Source organism: Trachymyrmex cornetzi, unplaced genomic scaffold (genome assembly GCF_001594075.2).
Source record: "Trachymyrmex cornetzi isolate Tcor2-1 unplaced genomic scaffold, Tcor1.1 scaffold641, whole genome shotgun sequence".
NCBI classification, from domain to species: domain Eukaryota; kingdom Metazoa; phylum Arthropoda; class Insecta; order Hymenoptera; family Formicidae; genus Trachymyrmex; species Trachymyrmex cornetzi.
This window is the reverse complement of record NW_017299961.1, coordinates 270,164-291,219: the sequence shown is the minus strand read 5'-3', so window position 1 is coordinate 291,219 and position 21,056 is coordinate 270,164. Positions and strand designations below refer to the sequence as shown.

General features: G+C 33.5%; 1 protein-coding gene across 1 annotated transcript in view; it reads left to right on the top strand.

Moving 5' to 3' along the window:
- Positions 1-21,056, top strand: part of gem (transcription factor CP2 like gemini) — a gene marked incomplete at its 3' end in the record, with an annotated part of 37,001 nt that overhangs the window by 12,800 nt on the left and 3,145 nt on the right. The window contains exons 4-11 of the mRNA XM_018516569.1: positions 2,459-2,675; positions 4,549-4,696; positions 9,295-9,375; positions 11,428-11,640; positions 11,893-12,037; positions 12,734-12,946; positions 14,480-14,728; positions 14,843-14,919. Coding sequence (XP_018372071.1) covers positions 2,459-2,675; positions 4,549-4,696; positions 9,295-9,375; positions 11,428-11,640; positions 11,893-12,037; positions 12,734-12,946; positions 14,480-14,728; positions 14,843-14,919 — 1,343 coding nt within the window. The remainder of the gene's footprint in view (positions 1-2,458; positions 2,676-4,548; positions 4,697-9,294; positions 9,376-11,427; positions 11,641-11,892; positions 12,038-12,733; positions 12,947-14,479; positions 14,729-14,842; positions 14,920-21,056) is intronic.

The following is a 21,056-nucleotide window of genomic DNA, read 5'->3' as shown; positions in this document are numbered from 1 at the left end:
AGCCGAAATAAATTATTAGTGACAGTGTTAAAAAATTATAAACAAGACGTTTCGACCTATCACGAGAGAAAAATAACAAAAAGAAAAATATAAAGTAAAATTCGTTCGTATTATGCAAAACAAACATATCATAAAAACGGTCAATAATCAAACTCAAAAAAGAAATTGTAAATAATAAAAAACGAAATTTGTTTCAACAATTTGAAACTTTATTATTTACAATTTCTTTTTTGAGTTTGATTATTGACCGTTTTTATGATATATTTGTTTTGCATAATACGAACGAATTTTACTTTATATTTTTCTTTTTGTTATTTTTCTTATATTGTAACATGAATTGCGGTGCAGCGTAAACTGTCACACTTATCTGTAAGACAAACTATAAGCTAATTTTTAGTGTTGCGTGTGTTATTATCAAATACACCTATCGGGATTGAAAACATTCATGAGTCATGTATTTACGAGAAAATCTTAAAAAAAAACTGTCGCGTTATATGTTTGCGTTTTGCAGAACAACATAAAGTATGCATATAAATTAGCAAAAAATATTTTACATTGAAGTGAAAGGATTCTAGAAACTCTCATATATATAGTATATATATATGTACATTCATTTTGTACAAACTTCTATCAGAAGAAGAAAAAGAATAAGAATATGACATTACTGCCTAGACTATGCCAGTTTTAGAGCTTACGTTGTCAAACGCTCATTTTTTTGCTTATTTTACGAAAAAGTTTATTATTGCACGATTCAGTAACAGTATTACAAGAACTGCTGTATTATCTGTTAGAAAATACTTTCTGGTTTATTTTTACACTTACCGATTAAAAATGTTTGGACACGTAAATATTCCGATTTTAATTATGCCTTTAACATCATATTAACATATTATGCTAAATAAATTTTACGTTTTTTACATTTTTAAAGTCTTAGTTATGCACTTAGTTATATTGTTTTACGCAGTAATTGATATAAAATATCTGTTCAACGACAATGTAACGATTCGTTACTGTTTACTGTTCTAACGCGTTACAAAATATACAGAAATACAGGTCCTGAATGATAATTCGGTGTCATATTTTGTTATTGCGTAACATTTTTATCATGTAGAATATCTGCGTAACAACAATACAATAATATCATATAATGTCGTTAAAGCCAGTAGCACATAATACTTTTTTTCTGTTGGATTTCTAGCAATTTCTAGCTGGATTTGTGTACTTGCTACTGTATTGGTTAACACTGTTAGCACTGCAACCAATACGATAGCAAATACACAAATCTAGCTAGAAATCCAGCAAACATCGATTCTTGGATATTGATCATGTAACTTTTTCCCTAGAGCGGAAACGTAAAAAATGAACATTTTTTGTATGTATGTGTGTATATGTTTATGCATACATAAAAATTTCCAGTTTTCACGTTTCTGCTCTAGGAAAAAAGTTACATAATCGATACCCTTGACGTAATTCCTGAATGCAACTCTAGGTTTCTTCCGTCATAGATAGACCTATGTAAAGATATTCATTATATATACATGTAAATATATTTCCAGAAGTAAGTGTAATAATTAAAATGATTTGCTATTTAGAGAACTTGTAGAATGTTGTGTAGAGTATACAGGTATTTAGCAAGTTTATAGGAATTGATTGACTCGTAACGCCTTTTTTGATTTTCAAGACATAAAAAGGAAATTGAAGTACGATATGGAAAAGAAATCGAAGTATGATATGAAAAAGGAATCAAAGTTAAATTGTGACATATAGGTTTTTACCTTTCATAAAGAAGGATACTTCGTTCGTAAAATAGCGAAGAAAATGCGAATTCCAAACTCGACGGTCCATGATATCATCAAACATTTCCGCGATATCGTGGATCGTCGACTTTGGAATTCGCGTTTTTTTTTGCTATTTTACGAATGGAGTACCTTTCTTCATGAAAAGTAAAAACCCATGTGTCACGATTTAACTTCGATTTTTTTTTCGTATCATACCTCGATTTCTTCTTCTTCTTCTTCTTACGTTAAAAGTCTCTAGTCTGTGTTACACCTCTTTCGTATTCTTGTGGTGCGCACGCTGATTATTCAATTGGAACGCAACCGTAATATTGTTAAAAGAGTCTATGGAATATAAACTTAAAAAGATTTTATTTTGAGCCTGTGGGAACATGATTAAGACAGTACTATGATATCTCCAGAAAAAAAATGTTTATAAAAAAAAATTGTGTCACACAAGGTTTTCTGTTCATTATAGTATGTTTTGCAACAATTGTAACAACTTCCAGCGACTGTCACTTGAACGCAGTGATTTCTTAAAAAAATAAGCTCCTGTTCCATATTAGTAATATTACTTAATATTCTATATGTGTACATAAAAACAAAGACTGATTTCACGAAAATAATTTGTTATATGACGATGCAGTTGCCACATTAATAATTGTAAAATGTTAATATTGCAGACCACATTGGGGTATCACAGTCCACAAAATTCTTTATGGCAAGATAAGCACCCGCCGAAAAATTCGCCGACTGGTGGTGATCAGATACATTTGAACAGCGGCTCGCCACATCTCTCGCCTTCCGGATCTTCCTCGAATTGTGAACAGAACAATTCGAAACGCCGTTCCACAGAATCGGATATAACTGAACTTGAAAAGAAACATATTAGAAGAGATGGTTGGTATTTCTTATTTATTCTAAATATTTACATAAAAATTATTGCATACTATTTAATTTATAGGATAGATTATTCTTAATTCATAGAAGCATTTATTGCTGCGATTAAATTTAAAACATAATTCTTAACATTTTCTTTCAATTTTCAGATATTAGCAAATTTCTCGATATATCTAATAAAACTAAATAAATTTAATGTAAAAGTTTGTATTCTTTTTTCTAAATTACATAGTGATAATAGGATAAATATATAAAGCTTGCTTAAAATAATCTTACTTTAAAACTCGATCTTTTTAAGATGTTAAGATTCGATAGTGTCAAATTTCACCTTCCATGCAAAATATATTTGCATAAAATGTAAAGAATATGTTGCCTTAATTGTATAGTGGCGTGAAGTCGATCGTCATTATCGTATCTAGTCGTTGATGTAATGTATCTTCTTAAAGGTCGTGACCAAACGGCCCCTGTCGAACACTGTCGTAGCCACGAGTTCCATTTTGCTGTTTAGTATTACGGATCTTTTTTTTATTAAAAGATATCTGTATTATATTTTTCCTATTGTTTATATTTTTAAAAGATCTTTTCTGTGATAAATTCACTATATATATATATATATACATATATATTATATATGTATTCTCCTATACAAATTGATAAATAGAATTCCACCAATATTGCACTAAATTATTGTCCTTGTGACAAAATTCTAAAATGTCTAATTGAATATTAATATAATTAATTTATACGGACATGATAACAATACAATATCGCTCTTGATGCAACTAACTTAATAATCACCATTAAATTTCGCTTGTGTGAAATTTCGCTACTTAGCAAATCGGCGAATACCGAAGGATGCTCGAAATTATCCGAAGTTTCAAGTTCAATATTGTCATCGTTAATTAACGGTCAAAACTCAGCGATGACGCGATATGCGATTTGAGTGACATCGCTTTGAAGAACTTTTCAAGACTGATCGCGAACTTCTGTGTTCTATCTTCTTACGTCCGACGCCTTTTCGCCCACGTGGTCATCAGTAACTGATAACTCGTGTATGTGTACGCACGCAATGTATCACGCAGATTAGCTTGGCCAAGGAAAGAGAGAGAGAGAGAGAGAGAGAGAGAGAGAGAGAGAGAAAGAGAAGCTCGATACCAGTTCGCCATACTGGCGAAACTTTGTGAAGGTGTATGCACGTAGTTTTAGTGTTGTGTTTCTGCGCGTTTCGGGTGCGATCCTCAATCGGGACCAAAATAAGATGAAGTGGTGTGAGATCGATAGATCCAGGGTGTCGCTGCTGCAAAGTCGACATTATCCCCCCATTATCACCAAGAGTCGGCGCTGTCATATTATCCAGGAAACGAAAAATAGACCGACCACGATGCATCATCAGCTTCATGTTGGTTATAACGGCGCTCAAGGCGGTACGATGCCGTATACGAGAAGAGCTTCACACTGTGTGTTGATTATTCTAGATAATAGTTGTTTGAAAAGAGGGCGAAACACGCAATGAAGATGCCGAAACAAAGAATAGTAGTAGTATTACAAAGAAGTTAAATTTTATATTAAATATTGTTATGCATATATATATATCTTTTAAATTTGTTAACACATTTATAATTTATTATATAACACTAAAGTCAATAGTACACAAAAAACAGTAATACGCAAGCAATAAGTGAAATCGGCTTATCATAGAAAACTTAAAGTACCAATGTAAGCTGTAATAAATCCAAAAAATGTTCATTTGCTTACTAAATTATTCTGTGTACCATTGGCTTGATACGCTAAAATAAAGGATGATAAAGTAAAAGAAAAAAAATTAATATTAAAAAAAATCAGATTCATGAAATTTGTATGGTTTATATTTCAGGATCCATCGGAAGCAATGGCTCTGGTCAAGGTTGGTCCACGCAAGTGGAGGAACTCGCTGAACACCTTGCCGCTGATTTTGATGGATCATTATCCGCTCTTGCGGCATCTGACCTTGCAACAGCTGTCGCCTCTTACACTAATATGAGGTAAGTGATGCTCTAGAAAAATTTTGGAAATATATGTCCAATTATTTCTAACAAATTGCTAAAAGGGATGAATGTGACACTATTTTAGCATTTTTTTCAATGAAATTTTCACTAATAATAAGAAAAAATCAATTTAACATACTGATCAAGCAATAATCGTAATTGTAGATGTGGTACATCTTAAAAAAAGAATGCTCCGCAAAAGTTTATAGTAAAATGTTTATGTACCGATTTTACTCGGTGTCTCGATGATATGTCGAGAGCTATCCGTCGACAGAGCGCGAATAGTGAGCTTTATGGTCGGTACCGCAGGCTTCTGCCACGAATAAGAGAAACTCGTACGAAACGGCGGTCAACTCTGATCTAGAAATCCGGTTAAAACTGGCCACAGTTCTTGGCATTACGTCGCACCGGAGACACGAGAAAATCAAACCGGTCGGTAGCAACGAGTATTGGTGTGTCGCTTTCAACGCACGTGCGCGAGTGTACGCGAAGCATCTAATGCGAACGAAAAAGGAGCGGTGGAGATCGTAAAATTTCTCTCATATATATATATATATATATATACACACATATATATATATTTCCACGTTTTTATAAAAAAGATTAAAGGCAATGTATACATAGTTAGAATAATTTATATTTAAATAAAAAATACATGCGTAATTTCTGCTTATAAGAAAATGATTATATTTTATTAGTTTATTTTATTTGTCGTAATAGATTTAAAAAGTTATGATTTATAGTCGATATCTTTTTATTTTATATCCACGTACACATGGATAATTTCATACAAACATACGGCGAAAATGGCTACGCACATACTTTATCGTGATAAAATATATCTATATGCGTATCGTAAATTCACGTTACGAAGGACGTTGAAAGTCCATACACGAAGAGAATTTTCTCTTAGAATTTAGCCTGAAAATCACGATAATAGTGGGACAACATAGTATTTCAAAGAATTGTATATGAGTTTCTTTAATTTACTAATATGTGTCATAATAAGATATGTAATATATTTTATTAATTTTACTAAAGGGTATAGTAAAATTTCAACATTTTAAAATATGTTACGCAGTTTATGATTCTTTATTATTTTAAAAGAATAGATGCTAAGTAGTCATGAATATATATAAAATAGCTTATACAATTTTTACCATACAGTATGATATTTTTAATCTGATTTAATCGTTTATAATTTTACCATGTAACATAGTAATTGATCGACTGTAATCGATATTTATCGGTTATTTTCGTTGTCGAGTGTGTCTCTAGCTACGCTAGAACTTACTCACTTCAAAACATTTTACAATCTGCATTATAATTTTTAATACATTATTTATAAAAAGTCTCTTGTATATTTCAAAAAATCTATCTGATAATATTTCATTATTGTCAAATTGTCCCAAGCTTATTACCAAACATGATGAAATTTGTAATGAATTTTGCGGTAAAAAATAACGAAAAATTCTCTCCGTGTAGGCATGTATATGTATATATATATATATATATATGTATATGAGCACTATTTTTTAAATAAATGAGAAATAGTCTTTATATATATATTTCACAATCCTTTTACGATTTTTAAATACAATAATATAATAATTCGTAAAATTTCTTTAATATTTTTTATCGCGATCAGCACATCTTATAACAATAATTTTATTAATGCAATTTTGTACAAATTGAAAAAGTATATTTTTTGCTATGAAAAGAAACTTTTCTGACATATAATAAAAGAAGGATAAAAAATCTTAATCTTACATATCGACTGGTCGTGCCACGTGTATCAGCTGATCGTACATGAGTACGTAAACGTGACAAAGTTACGACGTGCGAGAAAAAAAACAGACATGTGTCCATGAATGAAGACGCGCGTCGAATACGTTCGGCATGGTTCAAACCGGTAAGAAACCGGCTAGCACACCAGTTCGTAGGTGTACATACAACCGGTTTATTCTTGATGGAGTGCCGCATATCTCCTAAGGCAGAGGCGTGCGAAGAGTTGGCCGCCCGCGTGCAAAAATAATTTTACCATCTTAGCAGTGTGCATGTATATATACAGGATTAGGAAAGTTACTTTGTAAAAATAACTAGTTACAATTACAGTTTTTTTCTTTCAAAAATAACTAGTTACAGTTCCAAGTTACCAAGACTAAAAATTAACTCGTTATAATTACAGTTACTAAAAAAATTACTTTTCAGTTACTTTTCAGTTACTTTTCTGTTATCATGACAGAACAATATGAGTAGCTCAATATCATTAGGGCTATCAAAGAAAAAAAAAATTACGTTTACAATTTACTGACCAATCAAAAAATACTTCGAAGCATTTGTAGTGGATAGTATCTTTAAGCAATATTCAGATTTTAACCAATCACATTAAATTGATAAATAAGTTTAAAACGTAAAGTAACTGTAAAAGTAACTGTTGAATTAGTTACTAGTTATTGGAAGAAATGTAACTAAGTTAAGTTACAGTTACAGATGGAAAAAAGAAACTAAATTAAATCACAGTAGTTATTTTTGTATATAGGAATCAATTTAAAAAAGGAGACAAAAAAGATATCGCATATGGTAGATGAATCATATTTCATATTTTTCTAGTTTTAATCTTGGAATCTGAAAAAGATGAAGAGTAAATCGGTTCATAATGTCCATTTCTATTTCAATTATTTATCTTTCTCTATTGTTTATTTCTATCGATATTAATTATCTTTTATCTCTTATACTTATTTCATAACGAATACAAATTAGCTTCTCTCTCTCTCTCTCTCTCTCTCTCTCTCTCTCTCTCTCTCTAATCTTTAATTATAAAATCCTAATTCTTGAAAAAAATAAGAAGCAAATTAAACCGATATTAAGGCTAATCTGTACTTATAAAAATGGACATAAAAGTTTAAAATTAATCTACATATGTATATTGATGGAAAACGAATAATAGAGGAAGATAATTTTAATGAAGACGCTGACAACATTTAAGAAACTAGGATTTGTTACATTTGTAGTATGTCCAAATATAATTCAATGAATTTCGACTTTGGTTGCCTCTGCAGTTTTGGCTGCCTACATACTGTGCATTCCACGTTCACTAGGCACAGCCCTGTATAAGAATTTTGAGCCGCAATTATCTGGAATTGTCGCGAGATTCGCTGTATTGTTAATCAAATTATCAGACGAGAATTGTCAGTAAAGATACCAGTCGTTCTATAAGTACTTAGTTGAAATTACGCGTTTATTACTTATTAGAATCGGCGGAAACGTGGCACGAATATATGTATATTATCAAAAATAAAAAAGATTTTTAAAAAGTATATTTAAATTAAAATAAAAAATTAAGTCATTGAAAAGTAATAGTAGATGAAGCATATATATATATATATATATAATAGTGATAATATATCTCTATATTAACACGTGAAGACAAGATATAAAATTACTTGGAAGCGCGCGACTTTGAATACATATCATTTGTAGTATGTGATTTCGATAAATGTCTGTAAAAATTGTGATAAATTCTCGTGTTTCAATGTCAAAAGAATTACAAGTGATTTCCACCAGAGTATTCTGTCAATTTTATTTTTATTCAAAATTTTTTTATAATTAAGTGATCATTTAATTATAAATAAAGGTATGCACCAGTATTTAAAAATCGGGTAAGTAATTTAATGAAATTGTATTATATATCTAATTGTTTACGCTTCTATTAAAAAAAATATTTATATATATATTATTTACGATTCGAAAATCTAATATTTAAAGAACTGCAGCCAGAAGAATTTATTCATAAATTATAACAAGCGTGTGCAATTTACGCGATTAGCCACTTCGTGTCTCTGTTATATAAATATTGATTGTAAATAAATTTCGGTGATATATTTAACTCGATATCAATATATTAAATATTTCACACCAATTAAATTCATTGCACACTAAACTAGTTTATTCCAGTTTGCGCTGACCTTACTACTCTCGGCATTATCATAGTGGTTCTCAAATTATTTCTCCTTATCACGTGTATATCTACATTCGGTGCGTTGTAAGATGAGCTGACGTTAATTTCTAATCTTTACACCAAAACATAACCATCATTGTGCGTCAATATAACAAATGCGTTTTGCTGAGAAAAAAATCCCGAGTTACTTATCGATAAGTTATTATTATAGTGATGAATGAAACTATATAACTTACTATAATACGTTGCAATATTATATTATTTTGTAGTGAATACTATTTTAATGAAATAATCTTTGGAAAAAATCATATATTACAAATTTAAAAGGACAAAAAGAAAGATAAAGAAATTTACAATACAAAAGTTTCTTAAATATTTTTAAGAAAGAAGTTAAAGATTTAAAAAGCTAATTATAACAATGTTCAAAATTATTCTTAAAATTCACTATGCGCTATAAGATTTTGTTGTTGCTATATTACTTTCAGAAAATATGCGTTGAGTCGTGTTTTATTAAAAGAATATTTTAAAAATTTGAATATACTTTTTGATTATACTCTTACATATCTCTGCAAATAAAATTAAAAAGAAAGTACTAAAAATATGACTTAATAAAAAATCTTCTATCTTCTTCCAGCGAAGCCCTTCTCACTTTACCATCATTAACAGTCTTCAAACAGGAGGCACCTTCGCCTGAGAATCAACATAACAATCCCAGGTAAGTCACTAGAGATTATATATTAATCTTTAGTATATATATGAGCTATTTGTGTCCTGCGCACTTCTTTGAAATACTATAGGATCCGAGTAAATAATGGTCCATTCCTTTCTTTAAATAACAACTTTATAAATACTTTCTAAAGATGTTAAAGTATATGAATCACCTAATAATTTTTGTATATTTGTTAAAGTGATAAAAATTAATTCGAGAGACACGAACGATCAATGTGTATAGTAAAGGATTTAAAAGTCATCGTGTATACTAAGAGTTAAGATTATTTTTTTGGAGCGACATCATGTAAGAATTCACTTATAATTTAATAATTGAGAAATTAATTTGAAAATGTGGAGTTTAAACTCAATTACGTTTGAATCCTTCGAATTGGAAATTATAAAATTCATTAATATATGTTGAATATTTCTCAATCAGGTTTCACTTTATAATTATAACCACCTTCTTCTTCTTTCCTATTCTTAATTGGATCATTTTCGCGTAACATCGTTTATTTATTGTAAATGATAGAAGCGTGCGGTACCGATGATAATAACTGGCGTTATTACGACTACAATAGGAAGAGAACGACATTATCTCTCCCGCGGGGCCAGTCAGGGGTGACGGGGGTAAAAAGTATTCCGAGCGGAATTTGCCACGCGCGGCTCCCCCGCAAAGACACGGCCGCAAAGATAAGACCGCGGCTATATCGTTGCGCCCGTTCGCGGCTATCAAGAGAATAAGTCGCTCGCGTTCGGGTCAGACTTCTTACTCTCTTATGCGCGCGTTTATCCCACGACGCGTTTTGCTCCATAAAGCCGGAGTTGGCCGTGCGACGCGCCGATCATAAACGTCAATCGCGAATCGATATCTCATCCTATGCTTGTGACTTTAGTATAAAGATTGAGAGGGGAGATTCTCTGAGTGGGATTGAATAGGATTCTGTGCAATGGATAACGCAGTGCGCGTGAAAGAAACACTGCAGTATGAGCTCTGCAGACGGAATAGTGATATATGATCTCACGAATGAAAACAAAAATAAATTTTTACATACATCAGTTTCCAATGACCTTCTAAATCTCAAATATCTTTATAGAATCGTGAAATGAAATTGAATTAAGTGATACAGTAACATTCTGTATGTAAACCTTCGTTCTCTTTTGAAAAGAAAATCCACTTGTTTTCCAAAATTATTTCGTTCAACGGCGCATGTAGGAAATTGTTGTCCAAGTTGTTATCTATCTGCGAACTTGTTATCTAAGACTAATTATCCAAATAAATTGAAAAGTGGGGAAAACTACCGGGTCGCGTCATATGAATCATGCGGGCTCATCGTATCAATGTGTAATGAGCAGAAGATGAAATTGTAAGAGGTTGATTTTGTTGCTCTTTGTACTCGGCGTGAAATATGTAGATCATATAAAAGATATATCTGGATGAGAGTTCGGAAAGTCGAGTATCGGCTGATTAAACGAATGATGAAATCACTCGTCTAATAGATATGCTCGGTGTAGCCTTTCATTTGCGATTATGTTGTTGCGAATGCAACGTTGAAGTCGGGGCAAAAGGTGACGTAATATTCAAGATGATGGACCTCTGTATATAAATAACAAGTTTTTACGTTAATGACTATTTGCACGGATTTACGCGCGTCCTGTCTGTGGAATTGAGTGGAAATTTCTACTAAATACCAGAATGAGAACACCCGTGGATTTGAACATCTCGCCGTCACTTTTCTTTAATTTATAGTGAGTGGCTCGATATTAATCATGGAACATTGTTGCTCTCCGCGTTTGGTGTGAAATTATAGATCATATAAAAAATATGAAGAGAGTTCAGAAAGTCGAGTATCAGCTGGTTAGACGAATGATAAAATCACTCGTCTGGCAGTAGACACGTTCAGTGGCCTTTCATTTGTGATTATGTTATTGCGGGTGCAACGAAGTCAGGGCAAAACTTTCTGTCTACTTTTCTCATACGAAAACCAGCGACATGCGGTATCGGTAATCTAACCAGTTTAACGTATCTTAAATATTTGTATCTTATGAATTATTTCAGTTTAAATCACGTATCGCAAAGGGCGATCAATACAGTGCCGACTAGCAATGGAAATGTCGGTTCCGTAGAGGCCGACAGCAACAACAATGGACAAACCGCGGCTAGTCTCCACCAACTCTTATATTCCTCCAACGAGGAGTACCCGCCAACTTCAACCGCGACCAACCACGTTTCTTCTTCTCAGCAGGGAAACGAATTGAACGAGGATTGCCGGTGAGTTAATAAATATTAATTAATTATTAAAAACGAATAATATAATATTATATTGATATTATACAAATTATACAAAGATTTATATCATTTTACTCGCGTGATATTTTTAATTAAAGTAGCTAGCGAGATTTTAAGGTTTTTACTAGCATTTCAATTGATATAAAAGATTGATATTATTTTTAGTAAAATATTTTATAATACAATAAAAATGTCTTGATTTTTTTTATTTGAACACGAAATGTTTTCTTTCAGTTTTCAGTACGTCTTAGCAGCCGCTACCAGTATCGCCACTAAGGTTAATGAAGAAACGCTGACGTATCTAAACCAGGGGCAATCATATGAGATCAAGCTGAAAAAATTAGGCGATTTGTCTGCCTATCGTGGAAAGATTCTAAAGGTACATTAATCACCCTTAAATACGAAAGAATGCTTATTCGGATGCTTCTAATGTTTGGGTAGCATCTTAAAAAACGCTTTGGTAGTTTCCCACGAGGTAAACATGCGAGCTCATGCTGGTACAGATCATTCGGTAGACCGCAGATTCTTTTTAGTTTTTAGCTAGTTTAGGAAATTAAGATGGCAAAATAATGTAAAGCAATTTATATATATAATCCCATATTAATTAGTAATCAAATTATGAATTCTTTAATAATTCGTTATATAACAAATAATATGTAAGCATAACTTTCATTTGTAACTACTGATGTAATCATTGCCTGATTTGTTAATGAAGTTGCTTGACGCTTTAAATCTTACAATACAGATATATTTAATTGTATACAATTAATATTCTGCTAATAATTGTGCAAATAAAACTCTAATGCCCGTTTCCACTAATGTAGGTTAATTTTCATTTTGGTTTAACTTAGTCTTTATCTTTTTCCAATTTTTAAAACTATAAGACATGGTAAAAACGGGCATAATTCTTTTATATCGATTTGTCTTGAGATTAAAATATAGATGATCCGCAATTACAAATGTAAGTTAACATGGTCGGCATGAGCTCACGATGTGTCCTCGACGTTCGAAAGATGTGAGTCACCCAAACGGTACTACAACGCCTCTGTAGGGACATTCGACCTTTCTGTTCCAGTCGACGATTCGCATTTGCTTCCACGAGCGACGCCTACAATACACAGAACGAGAACAGATGCTGGCCTGGCAACGCGCTAGGCCGGGAGAGAGATTACTAGAGGTTGACGTTCCTCTCAGCTATGGTATGGTAGATGTCTGTCAACCGTCGCCATCCAACAACAGCGTGGAGTTTATGTGGGATCCTACGAAAGAAGTCGGCGTTTATATTAAAGTATGTTGATCCCTGCTAACGAATCTTTTCATTCCTAATTCTTTCAAACGCGATTGATCTTTCACTTTTGCGTAGCTATATTCTGTATATAATTCGACGAAAAAATTATAAAAGTTACGAATATATTTCACGAATAAAAGTCCAGTATATAAATGTAATTTTCCCTAAGATGACCCTAACAGCATATGGACGTCCTGTAGACATCCTGTCACTTGAATGGGACATCCACAGAACGTCCTGTGAACTATAAAATGATCATTTTATATGGCGCTCGAGCACTTCATTACGTTCTACATACATCTACAGGACATCCAAATCCGAAGTTCAAAAGAAGTTCATCCAAGCATCCGTAATAGAATTGTTCCTTGGAACAATTCTATTACTTTGTATACCAGCACAGGCATCCAAGAGATGTCCTAAAGACATCCTAAGGACGATGGCAGGATATCTCTCGGATGAAGTGTGCTGAATTTGCAAGACTGAAATACTTTACAAAATATTATATTCGTTAACGTCGTTGATACGAAAAAAAAACACAATCATATCTTGCACTAAGCACATATAAAAACTTAGTACAAATAATTATGACATGTCTCTGAGCTTACGTATACTTGGGTATATACACTGTTAAAAAAAAAAGAAATTTTTGCTTCCGTTACATGTAATGAAAGCAAATTTCAAGCAAGTGTACACTAAGAATATTTAATGTTGTCAATGAAAATTAAGTTATAAGGAACTCAAATTTAACGTTTACTTATATTAAATTTTATGCAAATTTAGTACATTTTTTATTAAATTTTATAAAATTTAATAAAAAATGTACTAAATTTCGTAAAATTTTATGAAAAGTACACAAATTTCATGTACACAAATATACTTTTTAGTTACAGATATATTAAATTTAATTTATAGTATCGTAAAATTGAATTTGTGTAACTTAAAAGTATAGTAAATTTCATTTTTAACAGTGTAGAGATCGTGACGTAAATTTTAAATGCGAGAAGCATCTAGCGACAGACCTAGAATATTAGAAAAATAGAAAAATAGATCCCACAGATTACAGACAGACATTTTTAGAATTTTTTTTTATGTCTTGTGGATGTATGTAGGGCATAATGAAAAGCTCATTTGATAGTCTACACCCACAGGATATCCTCAGGAGGTGCTTAGTATGTGTTAAGGAAGTATTTATGCATTAGGCGCTTATTTATTAGAGCTAAAGACATTCTAAAATTTTCTTCTTAGTATAATGTCCTAAACATATCCTATATATGTCTCAGGATATTCAGGACGTATTCAGGAACATCCTGAGGACGTTTTGTGCTGTTAGGATATTTATCGAATAGGTAATAAGAAAAAGTAAAATAAGGGATATTGAGAGTCAATATCTAATATTTCTTATGTTATTTTTTCTCATATTTCTTGAATGGGAATCCTTATTCTGTATATTTTATTTATATATTTATCGGTTTTTTTTTTATAATAATTGATGGAGATTATTTATGTTGCAAACGTATTTGTACTTGCGAGTAGGTCAATTGCATAAGTACTGAGTTTACACCGAAAAAGCATGGTGGCGAAAAAGGCGTTCCCTTCCGAATTCAAGTAGAGACTCGATTACCAGGAGGACCACGTCTGCATGCAGCCTCATGTCAGGTGAAAGTCTTTAAATTAAAGGGAGCGGACCGTAAGCACAAGCAAGATCGTGACAAGATATTGAGACGTCCTCCTCACGAACAAGACAAATATCAACCTAGCTACGACTGTACCGTCCTCTCCGATGTAAGCTTTTACAAAAAATTTTCGCTCATAAATAAAATAAATAGAAAAAGTATCGTAATTAAAATCTTTAAAAATAAAAATATTTTTCAATTTTTTCCTCTTTTTTTGTCATAGATTCCTCTGGAATCTTTATCGTCTTCAAACTTGCCGACGCAGAATGGTGGAAGCCCATACGCTTCAACAGATGCAATGTAAGTTGATTATTATATTAATTCTCTTTAAGCATTTTTAATCAATTGCATTCTATAATAAATAAAAAATCAATTCGGTAATAAATTGACAATATCATACGAAAAAACGCACATGCATAAAAAAATTATAATATAAAATATGCTATATATTAATTATTGAATGTCATTATAGAGCAAGTGTATTGAAATAACATTTTTCGTAAAAATGGATTTTTGCAGTTTATAATATATTACGTTCAGTTATGCATAATTCAACAGAAGCAGTATTTTATTAATTTATTCTATGTTAAAGTAAACGCAATGATATCCTGGTTTATTTTTATATGGAAATATTAACATCGCGAAATGTCTAGATTGGAGAGTTAAATAATCAAGATATTTGATTATTTAACATTATTTACATATTTTAGATTAAGTTAAAAAAATACCAAGATATTAGATTATTTAAATAAAAGATTAGATAATTATGGACAGTATTGCCTCTATAATTAATTGATATTATTAATTTAACATTCATTATATTTTTCATGTTTATTTTCTTTATTCGCCTATTTCTCACATTATTGTAAAAGAACAATTTCAAACTTTCTAAAACTTTTATATTATCAAGATTTTTATATTAGGTTTGTATTTTTTTCTATTTTTTATGTTATCACACACACACACACACACACACACACACACATTTATAAGATTATTAGTACTAAGTTTTTAATCTAGAGATATAGCAAAAAAATTAAACGTCTTGTTAGAAATATACAAAACTTTTAACTTTTTTTATAAACTGAAAATCAACAAGTTTCACAGAATTATTCAGTGATGCTTGCAAAAAGAAGTGTAAGACTTATATCTTTGTGCAAAAGATCTATGTATTAAATTCAATTATACACTAAAAAAAAAATTAGTAAAAGATGAAAATATCGTGAATTTTATTTTTACTGTTAATATAGCGCTTTTATATATGGATGCTTGATTTGAATATCTTTAGAAAGCAATGAGAACCAATGAAAATCTTATTATGAATTCCGACTTGCTGTAGCTCGCAACGACCTACTGTACAAATAGCCAACTAGTCGATTCTGGATATGGCGGGTTTTGGGCGCCCGTCTAACTATACATAGATGAATCATTCGTCTCACAATAAGTCAAATGTTTTGTGTCGTTCGATCAGTGGCGTTTTCGCTTCCTTTGAAAATATCGACGTGCAAAAACAAACATTACAATTGCACACATCATGATATAACTGTACATACATTTAAACGACTTATTTTTATCCCAGTGATATTTTATAATTTCTGGTAGTCCGACTTATATACGACATTCCACAGCAATAACAACATTTCACATCGGCATAATATGAGAGTCAATAAGATAAGTCTCTCTCTTTTAATGCCTATGTCGTTGTCTCGATTTGCGATTCGCCGATTGCCAATTCGTACTGAGAAACACGTAGTCAGGCAAGTCTTTACGTCATATAGCGTTCTGCAAATACCTGTCTCAAGGATATAAATAGCAGTATGTTTTCAATAAATCCGACTCACTAATGTCCACTGATTCTTGTTTTTGTTTCTGCGAGTTATTTATATGCAGTAAATTCAAGCAATTACCGTGACCATCACGATGTTATGGCGCAGATAGAAATAAATGACAAACCCATGAAAATAGAATTGTGTAGTGAAAAGATCATCTACTCACGACTGTTTTTGATTGAAATGAAAAGAGCTTGGAAATCAAAACTGATATGTTACATTTTTTTTATTCTAACATATTGTTGGTAATGGATTGTTGGATAAAAATTGATCAGTGAAAAGCAAAGCCAGAAGAACATATTTTTTGTTGCAGTAATGTCCATTTTTATCAATGTAGATTAGTTTTAATCTTAATGTAATTCATTCTTTATAAGAGTTAGAAAGAGATAAAGAGTAAGTTAAACTGAGATTAAAGTTAATCTACATTGAAGAAATTAAGATAAAAAATAAATATAGAAGTTGATGAAGAACACGGAGAACATTTGTGTGAAAATATTTCGAAAGTATGACAAGGACAAGTTTCTTCTTTGTTTCTTTCGTTCTCTTTCTTACAAAAATTAGGAAAAAGACAAGAAAATAAAGCTGCCGATTTTTTATTTCTTTCCGAGGAAAAGAGTTGAAAAATGTCTGTCTTTTCATCATCATCTATTATTCTTCTGTTACTCCTTGCTTTATCAAGATAAAGAATGGAGTCCAAAGAGAGTTATGCACTTCTCGGTTATACCAGAAGCTGCGACGTTGTCAGAGCTCTGCAGGCCGCTCATGGCTGGGTGGGAGTTTATTCTGGTGAAGGATAGTGTGGCGGTGGTTATGCCTCTATCAAGAGTTCCTCTGTAGTGGTGAACGGGAAGTGGGGTACACGGAGGTAGACGTCGGGCATCGCCGCCAACAAAACTGGCTTGAACTGGCGCGAGCCGGCGTCCCTGTCTCCGCCGATGGCGAGCCTCTCGATGGAGGGGAAGTTGGAGAACCGGCAAAGACCGAGGAAGAAAGAGAAGGAGAGATATTCTGCGAAAGAGAGACACGAGACACGCGAATAAATTCCGAACGCTGTATATTGCGTGTAGCCGCGTATCGATTTCTGCTGAATCCATTCAGGCGCGTCCAGGTCGCAAAAAAAGCTAGATATCGTGCGATCGTATTCTTGAATCGGAATGACAACCACTGCGATCAAGTCCCACTGCTGAGCACGTATTTATTTTACAAGTAAACGGTGACATGCGTCATTCGCATAATTGCCTGCGACATTTATTAATCAATATTTTCCTTGTTACCGGTGCCAAAAATAGTGTATAATTTCTTCTGCCTGGATTGCGAATCAATATCCCACCGAGCTCGCGCGAGCAACCTTGAAGTGATTCCGCCGGGCATCACTCGGGAAGAAAGCGGCTGAGCTTGCAGTCGCTCAGTTGCATCGTACGCGCGAGAACCGGTACCAGTCCGAACCGGTAGTCTTTAACTTGTTCTCGCTCGAAGCGTTCAAGATAGTGCAAAGCTCTCGGAGAGAAAGATTTAATTTCTTCAGCGTCATTTCGGTTTATCCGCAGATTGGTTTTCTTGGCGTTTGGTCTGCATCATAGTTTGTGCTCCGATCCACAGAGAATTAATTGTCTCTAAAGATAAGAGACAATTAAAGATGAAGAGGAAACCAGCAGAATTTTGAAGTTTGTTGTATCGGAAGACCTCCAAAGTTTCTGTACTTGCGATTTGATTGTTCACTTGACAAATTTGTATAAACTAAAGCTCGTTATATTCGTTATATTTGAACAAGTCACCTGGTTTGTGTAGTGCCAGGCAAGAAGAGAAGAGTGGGGCTAAAGTTATCGTCCGAGATAACTGAATTAATCTTATTGTTAGTCCGGTATATTCCGGTATACGTGACAAGGTTCCGGCGCGGTGACTGAATCCATCAAGAAGCGGATTGATCGGGATTGCCAGCATAAATAATGCGCTCGACGACTGTATAAGGGGTGTTAGCTTCACTGATCGGAACAGTTCATCCTCACGCTGTTGATGTATCCGAATTGCATTGTGATCGGGGGCGACTTGGTATTACGTTGTCTTTTAAACAAGTAGCTATTTTGCTGTCCCATATATCCGTGGTTCCTTTCGCGAGGAACTAAGTGTAACGTAATCAATCAGCCATTAGTCATGCAATAAAACCACTGACGAGATCACTTGTGACAGATAGCTTATGACAGCTCCCGGCCGCGTTTAATAACAACCACGTGTGATGCATTGAGCGATTTTCTTCAGGCGATAGTGGTCTTCTTCAAGTGCAGTTAAACATTGAGTCGATATATCGTGAGTGAGTACCGTTCAGGAATGCCCTCGTCCGTCGCAACAGATAATCGACTTCCAACAGAGTGTACGCGAATTTCGCACGCACTTTTAGTTACGTTGATTGATAATCTAAACTTCGTGGTAACACGTGATATCCTGGCTATCTACGTGCTCCTATCGCGGCAGGATCATCCCCTCAGATGACGAGCAGCCTTGCCGCCGAAAAGCTGACGCCAGGGCGGTTAAATTGAGTCTTGTCAATCAGGGCATGTTCTGTTTTTCCCGACTAATGGGAATTTTATTTTGAGAAATCAAGGGGACATAAGCACAAGAGAGAGATTTTGAGTGGAATGAAGATTTTCCAGGAAAAATGATATAATTTCGAGGAAGCTCAATTTAGATTCGTGAAATCTATTGATAATTTTGAGAGAAAAAAACAAGGAGATTATTGTGGCCGTTTATATAGATCGTGCATCAGGAAACGTCAATGAGATTAATTGCGCAACTCAAGAAGCATTAATCGTTTCTAGGACTGATTGTGAGTTCATCTAATAATCTCAACATTCGTCTCTGTGTTATAAAAAGAAGTAAGATTTATAACTTCGGAATGCGTAGAGAGAATTTCTTGGAAGAAGAAACAGGGTGGATATATTTCACACATCGAAGTGTCTCATGAGGCAATAGAAAACTGCGTGCAATGGCACACATGTTACACTATAATTAGGCTTGATGCAAAGTGGCAGCATGCACATGTCAAGAAGATAAACATCATAGGCTCGGTGACTCTCGCGGATACAAAGTTCATTCCTTTTATAGAGGTGCATTGGACAAGTGGAAGGCAAATAACGAAGTTCGAACGGCCTATAAACGGTGAAGAAGTGTAAACCGGTTACATTTGACAAAAAAAGAAAGATCTTCAGATTTTTAAGGAATCTTATTGCAGGATTCCGCATATCTAGTGATTATTGCAAGACGACGTGTTTACACGTGACTTGTACTTTGTGTATAAGAAACAGGGAAAAGGAAAAAAAATACACTCCGACTCAGAGATTTTAACTCGAGGCCGGAGCCACGTATGAAGGTCAGAATTTCGAGAGCGTTCGTTGGAGGACAAACGTCGGCGAACGACTAGCAATATCCGGTTTGCGGCAGACAAATGCAATTCGACTGACACGAACTTATCCTATCTGTCGAGCTGAGCTGGAGCTCTTTCTGTTATTCAAATTCACCGAGCAACTTTAATTAATATTTGGTGAATATTGCACACCGCATCACTGATCGACTCGCGTTATATCACGAACAGCCGCGCGATGTGGACGGTCGTCTACTGTAACAATTAATTGTTATTCGATCAAACTAATAAGACAGAACGGAAATTCGAGAACGGTATCTCGCTAATATCGATCACGAATGGATGGAAAGACGCTTGGAGAACGGTTGGACGTTCGAGCGTGCGGGTATACCACGTTTATGAATGAACGTGTGAAGAGTCGGAAGAAGGCCTTCAAAGAGAAAAACAGTTTTCCATAGAGAATTTCTTTCGGTTCAGTCATCATAACAAGATTGTACTCGTCATGTCAAGGGATTACTGGAACTTGAAAAGCTGCTGGTCCATCAGGCGGCCGCATTATCCACTCGACCAATTTGTCACGTGGCTTCTGGAGCACGAAGTAATTGTGAGTGGTGGTCCCCCGCACGTGCAGGTCGTAGCCAAGTTCGTCCATGCCCTATCGAACGCACGAATGAAGAGAGGATACATAATGCGAGGAGGACTAGTCAGTCTCCAGATAAGGAAGCGTTGGGATACGAAGAAACTCAACGGATGCAAAAAAGTCAAGCTGATAGTTCGTTTAAAGGGGCATTCTGCGTAAGAATATGCTGATGTTTTTTTTTAAGATATTACTGTATATCTTTAATAAAAAGAGACGGAATTTTTAAAAATGAAGGTTCTTAGCGGATACACGTTACATATTAAAGGAGCAATGATACTCAATCCTTTCAGTTAAATAACATTGTGTTATCTTTAATTAAATTTGAATTAAATTGTTTTAGTTGAAATAATAAAAACTTTAGTAAAAGTAGTAGCGATCTATAGAAATGATTAGAATAACTCAAATAATTTAACATTATGACTTTAACAATATTAAGACTGTCCGCATAAAAATATCTGTAACGCGTTACGTTAAATATTAGTCGTAAATTGAAGCCTATATGTAACAGTAAACTTATATCAACGCACAAACAAAATCATAACGTAACGTGCGTGATGTAAGCTTACTGTTATGTACAGGCCTGAGAGAAAGGGGGGAGGGAGGGAGGGAGGGA